Genomic DNA, 21,927 nt, shown 5'->3' with positions numbered 1-21,927 from the left:
ATTAAAGGCAACTTTTTTCCTTAACAAGACTAGTCATCAGTCTGCAGGGTACTAGTAGCCACAAACCTACTGTGCTTTCTGTTCTGTTAATTCCAATGTAATACTGGTTTATACTGCATGTAAAACTTTGTATACATGTTCTCATTGAATTGAAAGTCACTACTCATTTTATTTCATTTAAATGTATGACAAATTCTATATAAACAATTTTCATCTGCACATACACACATTTGGCACATGAGTGAGTGTATCTAGCAACAGGATGGTGAGTGTTTATGATACTGACAGAACATGTCACCCAGTGCAACAATGCACCTTATTGGTGTTTGGTATTTTTAGACAATATGATGAATCAGGTATATCATTCATGATGATTATTGGTTTTGGCACAATAAGAAAAATATAGAATATATATATAGCTTGAAGATTTAAATTAAAGTAAAAGTCAAAATGTAAACAAATAACCAGTGATGTGTTTTCCTTACAGGCTTTGGCTAATCTAAATGAATAAAATCATAAAATAAGTAATGTCCTTCTTTAATATTGCGATACACAAAAAGTATAATTATCAAAACTGTAGCCAAAACCCACCATCACCCACCAAAAAAGGATAGGTTGATATGATACATTGTATTTTATGAAATGTAAGTGTAAAAATATTTCAGTCACCACATAATTTTTACTCTCAGACATATACAGGTCAACTACCTACTAGCTTTTAAATTGTATCGTGTGCACAATATGAATATAGTCCATGTTTAGTGCTTCATAATGCAACTGTGCCCATTGTGGTCAATCACTGAGGTCCCCATTACAATGGTATCAACTGCTGGTATTTCATACAGCAACAGCTACTCAGTATCCAGAGTTTGTCTGTGAATAATTTCTTGACTTCAGTCATGTCCGAGCCACCCGCAGCATTTCTTCCACTGTCAGTATTTTTTCTCTGGGTTTTCCACTGGCTTCACCCCTCTTCATCTCCACATTGTCAATCTTCTCCCAGTCTGAGAAAGTCACTGGTTTCACTCCTACAAAGAGTAAAAATGAAACCAAATTCAGCTTTGGTTTAAAGGATAGGTTCTTTTCTGTTTTTTAAACCTATTAACCACTGAAATGTTATTTTTAAGGTAATACTGTCAATGTTACACAGCAACACAGGAGGCACCTGGATATTGCAACAGTGCTACAGGTTTATATTATGGACATCAGTTTCAAGGACAAGTTCACTATTTTTCTTGCCCTAAAACAACATGTGTCCATATGAACACTGAAAGAGCTTTTACTTGCTGTAATCATTCCTCCTGTTCATACTCACTATTAAAAGATGTCCTTCAAATGTGCTTTCAATTTAAGTGATGTGGCCAAAATCCACAGTGTGTCTATGATTACATCAAGAAAAAACAGGTTTCAATGCACATTTGGGCATCTCGCTGTTGTTTTTAAGACAGACTTGAAAAACTGTAAACCCCTCCTTTAAATTGTTTTAGGAGCATAGACACCTTGAACCGTGCAGTTTATATACATATATTTCACTTAAAACATGTGCAACGACAGTATCAACTCAGGTATATTATCATTTGACACCAATAGTACTGTGTTCATAATGTTACTATTATTTTACTGTATTTTTTACTACCATTGTCTGTTTGTTTTATTTCTTGTGTACTTATTATTTCTTGTTCTTTATTCTTTCTATTGATGCTATTTTTTGCTATCCACTTGCTGCTGTAATGTAAATTTCCCCACTGTAGGACTGATAAGTGAATATTATCTATTATTATCTTGTGGGAAAATCAGTGACCTGCAGTTAACTAAATGAAATCCTACAACAACCCTGGATTACGCTGTGGGAGTTGGAACGTGTCAAAGCAGTTACTGAAATTTTCAGATGAAAATCATCTCAAGTAATGTGACCACTGATGTCTGGTCATGCAGCTTTTGTTTTTATTCATCTTTAGCAATAACATTACATTTCTAAGAATAAAATGCTTGAATCACTATGAGTGTCATGTGGCTGAGGAGCACAACATTGTGTGTTCATGACTCAAAACATCCTTTTAGTAGTTTTTGGCATACAGAGTAGATGTACTATACTGACTCTCTCCTCTTTAGCTACAATCCCTTTCTGTACCAAGTAAATAAGTAACTGTCCTCACTGTAATCATGACTTGGATTATTGTGGTTATTATTGAGGGCCAAACGTACCATTTTTCTCAGTCAGAACACTGGCAAGAATATCAAAGAAATCTATTTGATCTTCTTATCAGATACCATGACATTTAAACATTGTATCAGTTGATAAAGTGTTGACTGGCTGTGACTTGGCTCAAACTAAGTTGGAGAAAAGTGAGAGATGAGTCATTATATAAACTTCCAGATTAGATAACAGGACTCTGTCAGATGGTGGTGAAGCAAACCAAAAGGACATAAAGGTACCTCTCTTTTCCAGCAGGGTGCTGATGCTTTGTGAGCCAGGTTTGCCAGCAGATATATCCAAAGCTCCCGAGTCTATGTCCTCCACTAAAGATCGTGCAGTGTCAAAACTATTGTTCATAGTGGTGGCTATCACTCCAGTGGGGCCTGTTTTAACCCAGCCACTACAATAAATACCTAGGAAAGAAAGAATTCAGTTCATTTTTTCAGTTAATGTTATACTTACAAAGTTTTTTTTGCTTTGTAAATGGTCTTGTTAATTATGGTATTTACTGGCTACCTGCAGCTTGTTGAACGCGGCCCATGTTGTTTGGGATGATGGCTTTGCGGGAGTCAAACGGCACTGAGGGGTCAATAGGGAGACTCTTGTAGCCGATGCTGCTAATGACAAGGCCGCAAGACACATCCTCCACTTCTCCAGTGAGCACTGCCCGGGCCGCCTCGCCTGAACCCTGCATACACAAATGCAACCAATGTTAATCAGGAAACTGTTCAACGGTTCTGAACAAAGCGGGACAAATGCTCCACCGACAGGAGGTCAAGTCCTGTTTACCTCCAGCTTGTTGACTGCCAGTCGGATGCCTGCTGTTCTGTTGCGGTTGGGGTCAGCCAGGACCTCGACGGGGCTCCGGAAGAATCTAAAGCCCCAGGAACGAGAGGCATTGTTTCGTCTTTCTTGCTCCTTCTCTCCCGGTGTCTCCGTGGCTGTCTTCAACATCAGCTCTGTCAGACGCTTCCTCGGCCGTGGCAAATCTAACAAAGCAGAGACGCCCAGGCTTAAAAAAAGGGACACCTGTCTGTTTTGAGATACAAATAGTCTTGCATTTTCTTGTGTTTATGTCTCCAGTGGAAGAGATGGGCTACAATATCAAAATTACTTTCTATATACATTCTAGTTCAGTTGATGCTGATGTGAAGCTTTCAAACCAGCCTTCAAATCAAGTGATTATCTCATGAAGTTACAGTAGTTTTACAAAATTCCCCTCTTTAAAAAAAGAATTCTGAAATTCTGAAAAGAGAGTAACTATACAATACTCACTTAATTAGTCCAACAAAGCCACATTTTAGTTTCAGCTGAGCTTTAGAACTATTTTTTGCACAAAAAGAGGACTGTGGATTTCATACCTCATCACTTCTACTGAATCCCATCAAGAATAGGAGTATTGTTTGTTGTTGTGTTGAAGACAGACTTTAAAAAATGTGAACTTATCCTTTAATAGTTACTTCTAAAACACCCCAACATTTGTGCTATTTTGTGGCCAGTTGTTAGTAACAGCTTCATTATCTGGCTTACATATTAGACTCCAAAGCTCTCGTCTTTCTAAAAGGAAAAACAGCAACAAAAAGTTTGTAGACACATTTATACACATTTGTATTTATTAAAAAATAATATCATATTGTTGTTTTTGTCCATCAAAAGTCAAAAATGTTGATGCCTCTTTTGACAAGACCAAAAAAGACTTGATCACCTGAGTATGACTAAATCTAAAAATGAACACTATGCAGTTTTGTATGTGTGCATGTGTGAATGATCATCAACAATCATTTGTGTGTGTACAGTGTTCTATAAACGCATGCATGTGGCCTTTACATTTCAGTAAATATGGAAAAGTGCGTGGGTGTATCTGTGAAAATATGTGCATGTGCACAGATGTGTGAACATCAAATACCAGATGTCACAAGGACTTACACTACTGACAAAGTCAAGGTGGTTAGTTTATAGTAGTTTATAACTAATATAAACTAATATTTATATTATTTGTCATAAATTAAAGAGTTGAGTTGCATCAACAAACTCACTTCTTCATAAATTTCCTGTCACTACTTATGTATGTGCTGCTATATTTACAAACCTGTCACTTCTGCGGTGCAGTGGTCACAGTCTTATTACTGTCTGGCTGAATTAAGCAGCACTAAATACAGTTTGAGAAGTCATCCTTGACTCATTGCTTATCATGTGCAATAGAAATGAGATCAAGGTTGTCATAATTAGCCTTGAAACAAGGCAAGCAGACTGTTATCACTATATGCCGGAACATGCTCAGCAGAATCAATCAGCTCTAGGACGAGGACAGGCCGCAGCAGCATGAGAACAGCTTGCAGAAAAAGGGTCTTGCACAATTCTTAAAGCCTTTTCTAAACCTGCTGTGTCTCACGCTGGCAGAAAACCTTTTGAACAACATAACATCTAACACCAGCTGTCTACAGAGGCTATAGGTCTCTATAGGATGTCTTGCAGCTGTAAACCACAACATGCGTGTCTTACTTCCTTGTGACATTTTCCACCGTCTCTACATTGGTCACATTTCTCTTAAACTCTTATCTGCAAAAAATGATGTCATCTTAAACATTTCTTGCTTCTTGTAATGCATGACACATATTTTACTGAAATATCTTAATTCTTTGCGTGTATGAAACTGTAAAGTGCAGATCTTCTGAGTTGCATGATTCAAGAACAGAGCAGCAGGAAGTATGAAACACCATCATCAAAGGGAGGAAACTATTTGCACGAAATCTCAACTCTAACCTTTAAGGGCCTCTGTGACACCCTCAAAATCTGCTGCTATCATCTCTGGTCTGGTTCCTGGCAGGTTCACCATTTCTCTAATCTCCTGTAGACAAGGAAACATAGCAGAGATGGTTGGTCTGAATCAGAAAACCTTTTATGATGGAAGATAAACAACAAGTCTCTCTCAGTGAATGGGCTTACTTGTTTATTTTGATTTTGATGTTTGTAGTGTTGTAGAACCATCATTCTGTTGCTAATGGTAACTCACCAAAGTACCATAAAAAACGGTGTAGAAGACACACCTATAACGCAATATTTTTTCATGTATGTAAAGGGCCGTCCACACTAAGAATAATAACTATAACAATAATAACTATAACTTTTAACATAAATATGTGAGTGTCCACATTTATGAACTATAGGTATAAACAGCGGTGTTGACTATTGATGACCTGTTACTGCTGTATGTTGTACAGAAAAATGATTGTGTGTTGATCCGAAATATTTTGAGACACTAGTTGTTGTGATGTTTCAGTATTTAGAAACCAAACTGATGATGAAGCGTGCTTTGCTAAAGCGTGACTTGGGTACAGTAGTGTATTTGTGCACAGTGACAGCTCTGATGAAGAGTTTTTGGGACTGGAGTAAGCACACAGGTACACACTGTATCAGATATGTAAAGTTAATCTGTTCTTTTATAAAAGTGTAATAGAGTAATAAAAGAGTTAATAAACCGGTCCAGTTCAGTTAAGAAAATCAACAGCACCATTAACCAAATTGTGTTTCAATAATAACTACTGGTGCATTCAAATAAACCAGTCTTTAATGGAAAAGTGTTTTCCCCAGCATGAGACCCCCCAAAATAAACTGGGTCTTATACACCAGTGTGATTTATACACCTGTTTCTACGCACCGGTAATTGCTTAGATATTGGAAAAGCTAACATTTGAACATTTGAAATAAATAGCTTAAAATAATAAATACATGGTTGGAATAATTAGCTAAAAATTATAAATAAACAGTTGGAGTAATTTGTAAATGTAATAATTAGCACAAACAAGTACAGTTAAGGGTGATGAAATATGAATGTTTTTAGTTTAGTAGGTATTGGACAAATAACTGACAGATGTTGGATGAATAGTGGTTGAAAAAGAACCGTGTACACACAGCTACAGCACATAAAGTTGGTCAAAGTTAACCAGGAAGTCTGTTTGTGGATGGTTATAACACAGTCTGGATAATCATTTTATCATTTGTCCTCATTTTCTCTTCTTAATAAGTTTGGCTAACCTGAGATTTAACTGCTTGTGTTTTCCAGATCTTAAAATGACCCAAAGTAATAAACCAATTATGATTTTAACCTGGCATTGTTTGATTGTTCAATTATGCTGGAGTGGCAGAAAATCTTACTTTTTAAAATGTTTAAAATGTTTTTTTTGTTGTTGTTTTTTTAACTAAATGAGTATCATTGTTGCTTCTGACACCTACCTTGATTGTGCAAGCAATTTGCATGGGTCCTCTTCGGCCCACAATCAGTACCCTGCGGACATGGCTCTCAGCCAGAGCCTCCAGGGCAGGCTGGGTGATGTCAGTTTCCTGCAGAGAAACCACAATGTTTAATCATATTTTCCCTGGAAGTTGATGTACTTCTGATACTGTGTGTGGTTTGTTTATGGCGTCATTCCATAGATTTGATGTTGATGAAGTGAAAGCTATGTAGGAGGTGCTTTTTTTCCCACAGTGTGCAATCACACCACTCAAGAACCAGTTCACACAAAACACGGCTTACTGCAATACTGTCAATAACAATAAATGAGTCTCAGTGAGTGGCTCACTGTACAAAGCAGACATATATTTTCAACTTTTTTCTTTTCAACTACCCATGGGAAACTTGTCAGGGTGTGTACTTCATGTTAGGTTAGGACATGTTCTCAACTAGAGCTGCAAGTAACCATTATTTTCTGTTGATCGTTTTCTCAGTTAATTGATTAGTTGTATGGCCTATATACAATGCCAGAAAATGGTCAACAATGATGTTCAGTATTTAAAAAAAGCAGTTGAAATTAGTCCAGAAAAATAATTTGACAGATACAGGTGACGTCAGTTGTGGAAAATTACTATTTGCAACTCAAAAAGTCTAAATTCAGGCTTTAAGTTTATTTTATGGGACAATAAACACAAACTCGGCAGCTGAGAGGTTCACCTTCAGCTTAGAAGCAGTAGTTCGAAAAAACCCCACTCATCTCAAGGTCTACTGTCTAATTTTCCCAGGGCTTTCTGTACCTCGACGTTATAACCCTCATCTCTGCTTGAATGAAGAACATGAAGACTGTCAGGCTTCTTTACCCTTTCACTTTCATTATGAGTTTGTTTGCTGTGTTTACAGTACACACAGGATTGTTCATAGACATAACAATCCAAAAATCTGATCAGTGCTCATGTAATCAGACATTGGAATATGCACCTGTTTTGCAGGAATATATGCACCTGTTTTCTCTCATCTTGATTAATACATTGTATTTTCTTCAACTGTAAAATTGAATCTAAACCAACAGTCAATACAAGTTGTGACTATAAAGGTATTGCTCTGACTTCCCTTCAGTGGTTTTCAACACAGGCAGCTTTCAAGAGTCAACGCGATTTATGAGATAAACCTTGGGCGCATGAGCGTCACATCTCTCACATCTCATACCACAAACGTCAGCAAACTCTCTGTTGAGCCTTCACGTGTAACGCTTGGACTTGCTCTACACTGATAAAGACGAGATCTCATCTTCTTTTATAGTCCTCACGTTTTCTCCTAGATTGTCATAAATGCATTATTGTGTTTTTTTTAAATGAACTAAATCACCAAGGCAGTGTGTTACTCACCTTTAAGACATCGAGGGGGGACAGCAAAATTCTTGCCACATCTAAAGCGACGTTACCCTGACCCAAAATGACTGCTGTTTCACAGCTCAGGTCTGGGCTCAGCTGCAAGAGACAGATAGTAGAGAGAAACTGAGATCTAACGATAAAGGTGAAACACACCAGGAGTAAAGACATCCAAAAAAGATGAATACCATGTATACCAGATGTATACCAAAATGATGTAAAGAGTCTAAGGGCCCCATTTTAATGATCTGTAGCGCATGGTGTGAAGCGTGTGGTGCAAGTGCCTTTTGGGCGTATCCAAATCCACTTTTTCTATTTTAATAGTGGAACAATGGTCACTGCTCCAGATACATGGTCTAAAAGGGTCGGACTTAAGTCCCCTCATTAATCATAGGTGTGTTTTTGGCGTAACACGCGGTAAACCAATCAGTGTCATCTCTCATTACCCTTAATATTCAGGAGCACTGTCACCTTGGCGGATTATAAGTTTGATGATGGATTCACCAGGATTGGTCACATGACTACATTGACCGTTTCATTGGTCATTACTGCGATTGACTGTTTCTGATACGTAGTGGTACGTCATTGTGACTTTTGTTTAATATGTTGATGTACATCATAATGCAAATTCACATTGTGGTCCTTTTATTAGTGATGTTTTGCATGTTTGTGTGCTGATGCACCCCCGTGTGCATAACAGGCACAGTGTCTGCACACTGCACACCTGCCTATACAGGAGCATATTGGACTCTTGATGATGGCCGTTTAATAACAGTAACTTATGCGCCAGTGACTTTAGACCTGGTTTTTTTGGTCAGTAGTGCAATCGCTTTCCTTTGCCTCAAAATAGCAACTTGCCACCAATGCGCCTGACCACACCTCATTTAGAGACCAACACGCCCACAGGCACACACACTGGTGCATTTATTATTTAGACAACGTGTGTGCAGGGCAAGAAAATGACAACTGCAGAAAACTAACAAAGACACATGCGTCACACCCTCCATCCACTGTGCACCAACCGCAAGATAGGGCCCTTAGTCTTACCTCTTGACAAGTTGGTTGACCATTGTACCAACCGACAAAGTCTTTAGCCGAGTACACGCCGGCTAAATCTTCTCCAGGCACCCCCATACTCCTGTTTCCCTCTGCCCCGTAACTCTACCAAAAAATACACAAAAACTCCAACACATAAAGATGCTTGTGTACACATCCTCATGTGAGGACATCTTCTATTTAATGGTGTGTACACAACAGTGTGTGTTCATGTTCTTACCAGTACGACTGCATGGTAGGCCTGCTGCAGCTCTTCGATGCTCACGTCCTTCCCCACATTCACGTTACCGTAGAAATTACAGCGTGAATGTTTGGCTGTCTGCGTGAATGTGTTGATAACGTTCTATGGAGAAGAAAAGAACTAAATTATTCCAGTTGTGGACTAAGAAAAGGACAAAAAAAGGGTTTAGACCAACTGTAGTGGTGAATAAACCTTAAGAAGATGATTTAGCTTTGGTTATAAATAAGTCTGTTTAATGATTCATATAAACTTTAGTGATTTTATTACATTATTTATTCAAATTAGATGAAAATACAGGCATGAGTTTGTTATGAGAATACTATTATAAGACAAGACGGTGGCTCCTAGTCCGATGGAAAGTGATTTCTAGGACAACGTGTAGGAATTCTCTTATTTTGTTCTGCTTCATGCACAAATTCACACAAATAATTACATCAGCAACAGTTTATTTTAAAAGGGTCACACCTTCAATCTAGTATTACACTCCTATGCAGCTGGAAGTTGCAAAAACAATTTTAAGAAATGAAGCAGCAGAGAAGGATATATTTTGACTTTTAGTCCCTATAGTGTCTAGCAAGTGCCAAAAACCTGGTTCCCCCATAATGCAACTTGATAATGTTTTTCATTAGTCCCTTCAGTACAGGTAAATGCTTTTGTGTTTCAAAAACTTAGCTGTGGAGGCCAACTGATTTGGACGTATAGTGGCTACTTAGTGTCAGTTTTTGCTTAATATTTTAAATGAAAAAGTTCACACTGAGTATGGGAAAATGCAGTACACTGAGTACTCGGATGACACATTCAAAATGGTCAAAACGATGAGTGTGGAACTATGGACACTTCACACCCTACACAGTCACCATATTGGCTACGTAGCAGAAGGGGAGGGACCACTTACATGTGTTTTTTGCACTAAGCACCGCTATACTGTTGTCACATATAAGCCATCAGTAGGTTTATTAGGTTAATTTAGCAGTCTGTAATGATTTGGTGCCACAAATGCTAACGCTAGCCTGTTAATGCTAGGTTGCTAAGGCTAACTAATTGTCATTTCTGGTAAGAGCGCAATCGTAATCGCAATGTTTGAATTGAAACAACACTTATTTGTCGAAATTGGCATACTACACAAGTAAGTACAGAGTGTACACAGTGAACTAACAGAAGTATGACATGGACATGAAACCAGGAGTAATCAGGTTTCTTTAATCCGCTATCCACACTATGGAAACCATCCCCTAAGTGCCTGTAAACATACTGCCTCTTTAACTGACAGTACAAATCAAACTGTTAGAACACATTATGAGCAACACAGTAATAAATCCTCAGTTACACTTCTTTATGTTTATATTTGTGAACTTTTGTAATGTGAAATTGGCAGTGGCATTCCAAAGTTGTGGGTGTGCCATCCAGACATCCAGACAGAGAGACAGGTAGACGGGGAGACACACACTGCTCCCTCTGTCTCCGTCTTCTTTGTCTTATTGTTTTCACTCCTCTGCCTTGAAGGACATTTTTTAATGAGCAGATTTTCTAAGCTTATTTTCCAGCAGAGAGATATTCATAACCAGAAATTCCTGTTCCCATACAAGAATGTATCAAAACCCACACACGTGAACTCATGCCACGTGATGCCACACAGTATCGTTAATCTCACAGCAGACTCGCTCGTGCAGTCACTTTCTCTTAGACGAGTATCTGTTGACTAGATGTTATTTTCCATTGATCGTGCCAGAAAGTGAAGCTGACAGTTTCTCACTCTCTGAATTTTCCATCATGCACACCTGCAGGGATTTTTTCAAAACAAGTATTTTGCGGGCGTTAGGGTTAGGGTTAGGGTTAGGAAATTGTTGACATGATGCAACAACTATAATCAACAAACCAAAAGGGTTTTCTTTGCACCATTTCATTTAATTTGATGGAAAGATATTGGTCATGAGCTGCAATAACTGTGATGTCTGCTTTTCCAACGCAAAAAGTCACACCATACTCAGGTAACAGTGACAGGTAACTGTTCTGAAGCATATCTCATTAGGGTTCGAGACCTTGACTTCGGGATGATCCGGGGCGACCCCAAACCGGACCAGGCCGAAGGGGACGGGCAGCCGCTCATAAATGTCCACCTCAACATCTTGACGAGCCTGGAAGCATGAAAAGAAAAGTATAGTTGTTTAAAACCTGCAGTTAATTAAAGGTCTTGGTGCATTGGTGCTCTTTTATATTCATTTTTATACAACAAATCCTGATTAGCTGATGGGACCATCACCAACGACAACCAAAATGAAAGCATCTATACAAAAGACTTGACAATATGTAGGACAGCTTGTCACTTTTCTGTGTGTACTAAGCAAGTGATGACACTCAGAAATAGCATGTCGGCATAAATAGAACTGCATGTTATTTCCTGTCCCTTAAAAACTATGCCTGCTGAATAGAGAGCTTATGGGCAGATGATTAGTGTGAGTGGGTGTAGGTAAGTATTAAGTAGGGTGTAGTGTAAACTTCTCACTGTCTCGACTTTGAAGCAAGGATTTTAAAGAGCTGAGTGTTTATCTAAAGCAGACTTTATGAAAGGGTTCTAACTCTAATTGCTACTCTTGGCCTGGTGTCCCTTAGAAACTACAGGCAGCCAATGCATTCTGCCTGAACATTACTTTATGACTATTTATATTTTTAATTACAATACAAAAAAAAAACCCAGACTCAGAGATTTGCTGGCAGGAATATTTTTTTAGGCCAGGCTGACAAGTCTTGAACTTACAAAGGGGCACCCTGGTGTTCCAGGAGGTTTAAGGTGCTGACCATGAACCGCCACGTCCCTGGTTTTTAGTCCAGCTGAGGATTCATTCTTTCTCTTCTCATTGCTTGTCATGTCACTACTATCCTCTATCTAATTAAGGCATAGAATTATACACCACCAAAATGTACATTAACATGATTAATTAATTGGCTTGTTTCCATCTTGCACATTAACATAATAACAGTTGTTTGTTTTTTAAATAAAAGACTTACATATTAATGTAACCAAGTTCTAAATTAATATATGGCATGTATGAAAAGCATGTCATAGAGATACAGTTCAATAACAGAGAACAATCCCGTTTATGAGCCTGTATTATCAGCTACTACCACCATGCAGGCCTGACATGATAACTACTTTTACTAGACGATATATTGTCTCAGAAATAATCATGATAAATGATATTATTGTCATCTGAAGATAATTTTATATCACTGATATAATGATAATATAATAGCATAATAATGTAACAGTGGTGGGGTGTGTGATTGGAGAGTGGGTGCTACGCTTTATTTACCTTTAATTCTTCTGCAGTCTCCACTCAGGACGTACACAGTGAGGAATGGAGGACACTACTTGTTTAGCCAATGTGACATGAATAGACTCTTAGCTGCTAATATGAAGTGTGGCAAAACACTTAAAAAAAAGATCAAGATCATGTCCATGTATCATATGATGAGTCCATATATAGACATGATGATGCTGATAATAATGTTATTGTACAATAAGTTGATAATGTAATTATTGTGACAGGCCTATGATCATGTAAATTTGTCAACGGTTTTTCGCATAAACATTTGAAGAGTCAGGTCAAAACAGTCACACCTACCCGCTTATTTTATCCACAAACAGTTTCTAACTTTCCAGAAATGTGATTACATCACTAAGAAGATTTTTTCCATGTCTCCCGCTCAGGATGCCAGTTCATTGAAGTACACACCTTAATCAAATTCTGCGCTGTGTAGAATCCTGCTGGACCGCCCCCAATTATACCAATATGGACATTTTGGCTGCTGGAAGAAAAAGCCTTTCCACGCCCACCTGCAGAAATAAAAGGGAGGATAAAGCAAACAAAGACACCTAATCCTAGTTCAAATTGCAGCTACAGAATATAAAAAACAGGAAGGAATGAGGTTCAACTCAAACAACAGGTTTTAGTGTGCTGTGCCTCTTTGACGTTCTTAAATCTGTATTTGTCGTTAAAGTTGGGTATGAGATTTTACCTCACAGTTTGAGCTATTATTTTGTTAATAAATCACATTTTCATAATAACCCAACTAGACAGGCTAAAGATCCTTATCTTCCTTTGTATAAAACATCACAGGGTCAGTTTTCTATCAAATATCATGCAGGTATCTTGTGGAATGAAAATGTACATTTAATGGATTCCTTTGTGGCAGTTGTGTTCGTATTTCAGAAATGTCCTGCTGTCTAAAACAATCACTCTTTGTAAATTCTGTCCAACACTGTTAATACTGCCATAACTGCTTCTCTGCATTATTTAACTTTAATCCTACACTTATTATATAGTGCAGTTTTTGAACACTTTTTAAAATGTAGTTTTGATTTTGCATGTTTGTAGTTGACCTTTTGCAGGTATTTTGGGTGTGGTTCTCACACACAGGCAGGGCACAAAATGAACACCGGCCACTAGAGAAATGCTGGTAAAATATACAAATGGATGCTAGGTTTGCTTTACTTATCAGCCAAAGAACAATGATAAACAAATCAACATTCATTCATTCATTCATTCATCTTAGCCATTTAGCCTGTGGACAAAAAGCTCATTTTGACCCCAGCTTACAGGTTTCTATTACACCGACTCTCACTTATACTTTAATATTTACTTCATGTGTTTTATCTTTATGTGTATGTGAAATAAATAAAGAACAAAAACAACGCAAGTCAGCCCCAAACCAGTGTTATTGAATCAAGTGCTGCTGGGTGGCGTCACTGTTAAATGTCAGGCTCATCTAAAATTACGCAGCTTAGCCAAAATTGGACTCAGCTTTATATTAGCTTTGGCGCATTTTCCCTCCATACAAAAACAAAACGACACCTGTTAAACATGTTAAACATTAAACAGCTCGGTTAATATGTGTTTAGCATTCTCACCACAACGAAGTCGGCTTATCCAACTACTTCCACCTGACGACCACAGCTTCAGCTCGGACAGCAGCAGTTTATGGCAGCTCATCTTCTCCCTCGCTAGCCAAATTACAGGCAAGCTTTGCGGCTGAACACGTAGTTAAAAGTTAAATCCACTTGTGTGTTTTCCTCCTGGCATTTGTTCTCCAGCTCCTCACAGCTTCCACTGATATGAGCTTTGGACAGCCAGCAGGACTGAGAGCAAAAGCCAAGGTGACCAAGCTGAAGGTTTATCTTTGCTGGAAAGTTTCCACACTCCGCAAGCTCTCAAGCTAGCTTGTTAGCTGCACGGACGAGTTGTAAATTGCGTTTAATTCAACTTACAATTATTATTACAGCAGCTTTAGAATAGTTTATCACCAGAGAAGACTGTTTTCAAGGCTGCACCGTGTGTTACACTCACGGGAGTCCGTGGAAAACAGAGCATTCAGCACATAGTTCCACACAGCTTTATTTATAATTCATAAGGATAGCCATTAGCACCAACATGAGCTATGGTTATTAGTCCACCAAATATAAATGCATTCATACATACACAATATAACCACATACACACAAACCAGCTCGTCTCTTTCAATTTCAAAAAGTACACACAGAAGAGAAACTAAATTGTAATTTTTTTTTCAACAGGTTATTCACAGTTCTTCACGAATTCGAGGCAAACTTGTTTTTTTCTTTCTTAATAGAAATAAATAATTCTAAAAACTGGGATGTCAAACATATAGCATGTCCGATCTGGCCCCAGTGGATAATTTGGCAACGTTTGATTTCAATGTTTCCATAAAACACACTGCTGTTCTCACTTATTTTCACACACCATTCACCATTCACAGTCAAGGCCTCTGATGTTCCTGTGGATGTCCAACTTGAGATAACTGACTTGCAGTGTGATTCAGATTTGAAGGACGAATTTGCCTCCGTGGGCTTGGACACATTTGATCAGTATCTCTTACAAGGGTAACCCCAAACTGAAAAACCAAAACTGTTCCAGACTGAGACATATATATATAACATTATGTTGTTGAAATTGAACACATTTTTTCTTAAGACAACTCAGGCTGTTCATCTGTCTTGTGAATAGATGTTTTATTATAGCAAAAATTATAATATATATAATATATATAATTTTAATTAAAACCCCTGTTCTATTTATCACACATTTAAATCTGAGAAAAAGGGTATGAAAAGTAGCTTGTATCATCGAGAAAGTATTCTTCACAGGTTTTTATGTGCATTAATTTGTCGTTTTATAACCCAGCCTCATATAACATTGTGTTGTTGAATGTACTGTAAAGTTGCCTCTCAGAGATATGAGAGCATCAAGACATGATCATCAAGACAGCCTGAATGATGCCTGAATGATGCAATACTAATATATAACATGTGCATGCTGTTTGAGGCAGAATACCTTCTTTTTTTTTTTCGCTGCACAGTGATTCTAAGCAATTCAAGATATTTTAAACTTAAGTTAAGTCTTAAATTCAAGACCCAAAGAAACAATTGGGAAAAAGTTGAGATTTAATTTGCATTTCATATCAGGTAGAAAACAATGGTTAACATTCATTGAAAGTTCAAAATGTACTCAGGAAACAGAATAAGCATGAAGCAAAACTCAATAGGTCAATCTGTTGCATCACATAGAGGAAAACAATGCTTGCCATGCAACTTTTCTTCACCATCACCCTTTACATACACACCTGTACAGCCCACATCAGCCAGGATGTGGTAGCTCACTTTTCTGCATACAAAACGCAAATTTGTTTATAAAAGGAAACGAAAAGCAGAAGCAAGAAGTAAGAAGTAAGACACCTCGCTGCTGCCTCAAACAATACTCTGTATATCAATATTGCGCCAACTCTTAGCATTACAGAATGCCTCTGAAGTCCAAAGTGCTGTGAGATGTAACTAGGTAGGGAGAATGAAGAGTTCTCTGCTCAGCACAGACATGGACAGGCCTGTAAGGTCTGGGTGTTATCTCAACTCTCATGGGTTGGAAATCCTTTTTAAACTGTGGGAACACACAGAAAACAGATTTAATTAAAACATACAGCATTATCTAATGTGTCAGCCACTAAAACATCTGCATCATTATTCTGTCTGCTTAATACTTACTCGTTTGCATCTCAGAATCATTGCTCCAATAGCAACGCAAGATATGATGGTGAATGCTGTCACACTCAAGGTAATGAAGGTGAGATCCAAGAAGTGGAAACTACAGTGTTCCTGGGGATCTTTCTCTGTGAGGAAGAAAAGCAACAGAAGAAATCTAAAGTTAAATCAGAGCTGATGAATGGACTTTATCTTTTACCAAACTCAAATGACTGATTCTTTTCACCTGTGACAATGATAACGGTGCCATTGCTGGAGACCTCTCCTCTTTTTGATTCGAAGTAGATCCATCTGCAGAAATACAAGTTTGTGTCCTCTGGTCCCCGTAGAGACAGTGACATGGTGAACTCATGGCCCCCCGATGTGTCTTCCTTCTGAGTTACTTGAATTCGACCATTAAATTCGTCAGTTATGGTATTCTTGGTGATTTGCCCTTCTCGTAGGGACAGGAACATAATGTTCCCTATGTTAGGGAATCGCCTTTCCAGGTAGAGCCCTATTGGGTCTGGCACTGTTGTGGAGCATGTTATCTCAACTGAGGAGTTGACTCTTACCACGGAGATGGTCGAAGGATTTTGAGAAGCTGTCAGGGATGGAGACAGATGCATTTTTATTCATTTGCAAACCTGAAGTGCAGTTAAATCAACTTATGAGATGATAGAACCATCTCCATGTCATGGAGCAGGAAGAAATTAAGCTCATTTAAGAGATGCTTTGGAGAGTGGTGGAAGGTAAAATTGGGTCAAGCAGTTTTTACTTCATATCAAACTTCAGTGGAAATCACTCTACTTTTCATTAAATTTGACAGCTGAAGTTAGTTTTTTAAATGTCACACTGAAAAACATGATATGCTCATAAAATGCCATGCACAGATTAATCCAGTGGTTCCCAAAACTTTTTGGCTTGTAAAAAACAATGTGTAGTCGTGGACTTTTGTCACATTTCAGAGTTGTGAGCAGTTCATCAAAATCGCTCCTAAAAAAGCACAGATTAGACAAAAAAGTATATAAAATGTGTGTTTTTCTCCACTAATCATCCCCTGACCCCTCTGATTTATCAAGGGGCTTGAACCTAAACCTTAGGTTGGGAACCACATGATAACACTTCAACCAGCTACAACAGTAAAATGCTACTTATGCACTGATGCATTGGTATTAATACATAAAGTGCATTTTGCTGATGAAATTCTATTTACTGGAGTAGGATTTTGAATGCAGGGCTTTTACATTGTTGTGGTAGAACATTAGTTTAAATCAAAGTAAGATCTAAGTAATTGCTTCAGAGAAACAGTGTAGAAGACAAAAACAGGATGAGGCTGCAAGCAAACAGGAAAAGATGACTCAGACTCAGCTTCATCTTTTATGTTCTTTAAACTCAAACCTATTCCTTTTTTCTGTCTTTTACAAACACACAGACATTAACACTTACCTGTCCAGGTGTTGAGTGTCACCTCTGCTGGCAGGCAGAGTAATCCCAACACGCAGCTCCACCAGTGGGCTCTCATCCTGCAAGCTGTGCTGCAGGTGAACTACTGCAGACTCAGCCCAAGATGCAGCAGCATGTCTGAATGACACGCTGAATGTCAAGGCTTAAAAAAAAAGAGATGTGGCAGAAAGGAAAGAGATGCGGTAGAAAGGAAATGTGACACTCACACTTGTTTTAACCGTGTGGTAATTAGGTGCTATGACATTGCATCAAAGATATGAAACTGTACTTGTTATTGACAACACTTCATTTGAAGTTCCATTGCACATAATGTTTCATGTACAGAAGATGGAATTACCATGAATTGCATGCAGAATATATTCAACATGCTAAATCAACAGTCCTTTCACAGTATACAATATAACAATAATCAGTAATATATATTTTTATAGCACTTTAGAACCACATAAGATACAATCACAGGTATAAAACAACAGCAAAATACATTCAATATATTCACACACACACACACACACACACACACACACACACACACACACACACACACACACATACACACACACACACACACACACACACACACACACACACACACACACACACACACACACAGTAGGCAGGCATATAAAATGTGTATTAAGACAGGATATAAAGGCTGACACTGATAGAAGCAGAAGTACCAGAACAGCACAAAAATAAAAAAAACAACAATAAAGAAACTTTCTCTATCACTTTTACTTTCAATTCCCAATCTGCACAAGCTTTGTCTGTGTAAAACAGGCTGTTTTCAATATAGAACTGTTTTTAAACCTAGCCAAATATTAATGGTAAGGTATTCCCTGATTGAAGTTGTGGCTAATCATTAATGTGCTGTTATCATTTGGCTACCACAGCACTCTCAGTCTTCACTTTTTAAGATAAGATGACATAAGATAAGATGCTTTATTGTCTTAGTGGGAAAACTGCCTTGGATTACATAATGTCTGCAGTACAAAAGAAAAACACAGTAAGAACAACAATAAAAACAACAAATAGATTCATCTGTCGATTGAACATGCCCATCTCCATCATCATCATCATCATCATCATAAAAGTGCACACATACAGTATTACAATTACGACTGTGATGAGCAATGAGAAGAAGAGTAGAGCTATAGCTTGTACACATTATAACCTAGGTGGTGTCGAGGACTTTAATGGACAGGAGGACCCAAGATGTGTGTATATGTAAAAAAAAAAAAACTAAGGTAATATAACTAAACTAAACCAAATCAATTAAGTGGAGAACAGAGAGCAGTGCCAGCATACCAGCAATCAGAGGCGGGTGAGTGCTGTAGGGAAATCCCAAGGCATAACAAAAGATGATGCTAGGGGTCAGGGTCCACAGATGTTGTAAGACTTTGAGGGCTTGTGCCAAACAGCAGTGAGTGATTGACAATACTAAGGATGTTTGATGATAGGGAAAGTCTTTAAAAAGTTAGTGGGTAAAGGTTCAAGGTAGAGGTAGGACCAGTAATAATGTAACTTGAACAATCATTCAATTACTTTATACAGTATCAGGTTTGCATTTCCTTACAGGTCTTCTACAGTCAGTTTTTACCTAGAACCTTTTGACCTAGAAACTGTATGTTTCCATGGACATTTGAGTTTCCTTGATATTGTTTGAGATTTAAAAGGTGCAGCCACATTCATGTATTGAGTTACTCTACAATACATCTACTCTCAAAATGTTCAAGTGGAATATCGGGATGGTATTTCAAGATGCAAGATGCAAAGAGATTAACATAGGGTTTCAGATAGCTTAGTTCAGCGGTTTCCAACCCTGTTACTGGAGAGCTACTGCCCTGCAATTAACTCGTTATCAAGGCTTTGACAAGGTTCTTCTGCTTGATAGCAAGTTCATTATTAAAATCAGGTGTGTTAGAATGGGGAGATACCTAAAACATGCAGGGTAGTAGCACTCCATGAGCAGGGTTGGAAACCACTGGTGTAGTTATTCTTCTCTTGCCACATATTCAGTGTGGATAGGCTTATATTTCAAACAAGTAATGGCCAGGTTGGCTATTTTACCAGGCCCTGTGAAATAACCAAAACAAGCACATGGCCATGAGTATGAATGGTGGGGCCTGATACATGTTGGATAAACCACTGGAGTAGGATGGTGAATATAAAGCTTAGAGAAAGTTCAGTCAGGAAGACATTCTTTTTATAACAGACATAGTTGGTGCTAGCTCCTTCCAGTTTTACTCTTTCTCACACATGTTCACTTATATCCTGGTTGTCAATGTTCTAGCAGATGTAGTTTGAGTTTCAGTTGTCACTGTCTCTCACGTCTATCAAATAGCACAATGCCACACTTAGCCTGTTATCTAGTTTCAGTCTTTTTGAATTAGTCTCTCTCTCTCTGCTGTAGTCTGGGATACAGCTGTTATATGCATTCCACCATCTCCCCATCTCCACCCAGTCTCCACAGGATAAACAGTCCCATCTGTTTAGTAGCCTTCATTCTCATCTGACTCATCATCATCACCACCACCACTACCACCGGTGTTTGGACTTTTATTGGGGATCTATCTCACAGCTGTTCTGGGATGATGTCTTCATGGAGTTCAAGCACCAAACACTTTGTTTATCTCATTGTACTTATGATAATCATCAGGGTCTCTCCTGAACTACTGTTGACAATCAATCTGAATATTAAAATCAAATCAGTCCATATAAGATAAATAAAGTCAGTTGATATTCTTGAAAGTAATCAAAAAAGACTGCATATTGTGTTGATGTGTGGTAAGGAACTATGAGGAAAATAAATTGGGCAACTTACTGCAAGGTGCTCCAAGATTGGAAATTCTCCAAGGTAAATTTGCCAGCAGCAAAACAGATACCCACAGAGACATGCAGCAGACAAGCAGGAACTATATTTCACTTAATTCATCTGACAGCTCCAGTTACAAATAACAAATCAGAACATGATGGCGATTGCTTCGTTATGTCCTGATCCGTACCTGATTATTATTGTTTTTCTTTTAGTAGTTTTCAAGGCTAAGGTGTGGTAACCCTGATTACATCATCAGTAGTTATTTTCTCAGAGTGAAGGAAGCTCCCACCAAAGCCACAGAAGACATTATAATGCTGTTTTCACAAACAGTAGAATAGAGCTCTTCATAATGAGTAGACTGAACTCCATGTGTATAATTGGTGGAGTGATCCTTTAATCAAATTAATCATATTATTTACATGATTCATTCCATACGAATAGAAAATGTCATATTTACATGGCACACTATTTACAAAAAACCCCCAAAGAATTCTGAAAAAGTCATTGGAAGAAAAATAAAAAGCTCGATATAAAATTTAAACAAAACTGTTTTTTCAGAGACAGGAAGCTACAAAGCCAGCTGGTGAAGAGTAACAAATGTTTGAACACACAGAGATCTCACAATTCAGGGACTCAGCACATTTTCCATTTCTATTCCACTACTACTAATTTATTTCCTCTTTGAGTCTTTTCCTTTTTCATGCGGCTGATGATTTGTCTGATAGTAATAAGCAGGAAACACAAAAAACCAACAGCAGCAGTGGTGACAAAAATACCCAATATGGTGGGAATCACATGGCTGGGGCTCTGTGGTGGCTTGGGAGATTGGCCTGGAGAGATAAAATGTTATTAATCAGTTATCATTATATTAACATGTGGATTAAATCCAATTTGTTCTAAGACTTTCAATTCATAAAAATGATGAAAATAATGCACACATACACTCATTTGTATATATTTGCTAAATACTTTAAGACACTGACAGCTACTCACCATGGATGAATGCAGATGACTGAGCAATACCACAGTCTGTATGTACTGTAACAGTGTAATTCTCTTCTTTGATGACATTTGAGATGGTCAGATACACATAAGTCAGTTTGTCCCAACCACAGATGTATTCCTTCAGGTCACTGTTACACTGTATGACACCATGTAAGTTACTCCACTGATATTGTTGAACTTCACAGTCGTCTCTAGTCGTGTCAGTTATACTGCAGTTCAGTGTTGCATGTTGTTCAGCAACAACTTTGTTGCTGCACTTCAGTGACAATTCTGAATAAAAAAAGGAGACAATAATTAATACAATTAATAATACATAATGCATTTGAAATATACTTCATATATTTTTTATGTGTATATATATTTCTGGTACAATCATGTATAAATACCTGCATTTGAGGTGCTGCTTTGTAGAATAGTAGCAGCACACAACAGACTGAAACATGACCACATGGAAAACATCCTGAAGTTCTGCTGCTGTCACGAAAAGAAAGAAA

At 37.9% G+C, this 21,927-nt stretch overlaps 2 protein-coding genes across 2 annotated transcripts; both read right to left on the bottom strand.

Moving 5' to 3' along the window:
* Positions 1-400: 400 nt before the first annotated feature.
* Positions 401-14,441, bottom strand: fdxr (ferredoxin reductase). Its single transcript, XM_053341171.1, has 12 exons — positions 14,023-14,441; positions 12,848-12,948; positions 11,153-11,248; positions 9,093-9,215; positions 8,864-8,977; positions 7,814-7,915; positions 6,431-6,538; positions 4,961-5,045; positions 2,987-3,186; positions 2,714-2,885; positions 2,437-2,610; positions 401-1,028 (listed from the first exon to the last, which is right to left on the bottom strand). The coding sequence occupies exons 1-12, from the start codon at positions 14,102-14,104 to the stop codon at positions 898-900; spliced, it is 1,488 nt and encodes a 495-aa protein (XP_053197146.1). The 5' UTR covers positions 14,105-14,441; the 3' UTR covers positions 401-897.
* Positions 14,442-15,559: 1,118 nt separating this feature from the next.
* LOC128381577 (uncharacterized) lies at positions 15,560-17,734 on the bottom strand. Its single transcript, XM_053341614.1, has 4 exons — positions 17,593-17,734; positions 16,391-16,747; positions 16,168-16,292; positions 15,560-16,063 (listed from the first exon to the last, which is right to left on the bottom strand). The coding sequence occupies exons 1-4, from the start codon at positions 17,666-17,668 to the stop codon at positions 15,920-15,922; spliced, it is 702 nt and encodes a 233-aa protein (XP_053197589.1). The 5' UTR covers positions 17,669-17,734; the 3' UTR covers positions 15,560-15,919.
* Between the last annotated feature and the right edge of the window lie 4,193 nt (positions 17,735-21,927).

Source organism: Scomber japonicus, chromosome 20 (genome assembly GCF_027409825.1).
Source record: "Scomber japonicus isolate fScoJap1 chromosome 20, fScoJap1.pri, whole genome shotgun sequence".
Taxonomy (NCBI): Eukaryota; Metazoa; Chordata; class Actinopteri; order Scombriformes; family Scombridae; genus Scomber; species Scomber japonicus.
Note: the sequence above shows the minus strand (reverse complement) of the source record. Positions and strands in the feature narration are given on the sequence as shown.

Excerpts from the sequence above, each read along its gene's own strand:
- fdxr (XM_053341171.1), bottom strand. The coding sequence starts at position 14,104 with ATGAGCTGCCATAAACTGCTGCTGTCCGAGCTGAAGCTGTGGTCGTCA. Across the intron at positions 7,916-8,863 it reads GTCAACCAACTTGTCAAGAG|CTGAGCCCAGACCTGAGCTG; the intron begins GTAAGACTAAGG and ends TGTCTCTTGCAG. Across the intron at positions 3,187-4,960 it reads TGTCACAGAGGCCCTTAAAG|ATTTGCCACGGCCGAGGAAG; the intron begins GTTAGAGTTGAG and ends CTGCTTTGTTAG.
- LOC128381577 (XM_053341614.1), bottom strand. The coding sequence starts at position 17,668 with ATGAGAGCCCACTGGTGGAGCTGCGTGTTGGGATTACTCTGCCTGCCA. Across the intron at positions 16,748-17,592 it reads GACACTCAACACCTGGACAG|CTTCTCAAAATCCTTCGACC; the intron begins GTAAGTGTTAAT and ends CATCCCTGACAG. Across the intron at positions 16,064-16,167 it reads TGATTCTGAGATGCAAACGA|TTTAAAAAGGATTTCCAACC; the intron begins GTAAGTATTAAG and ends GTGTTCCCACAG.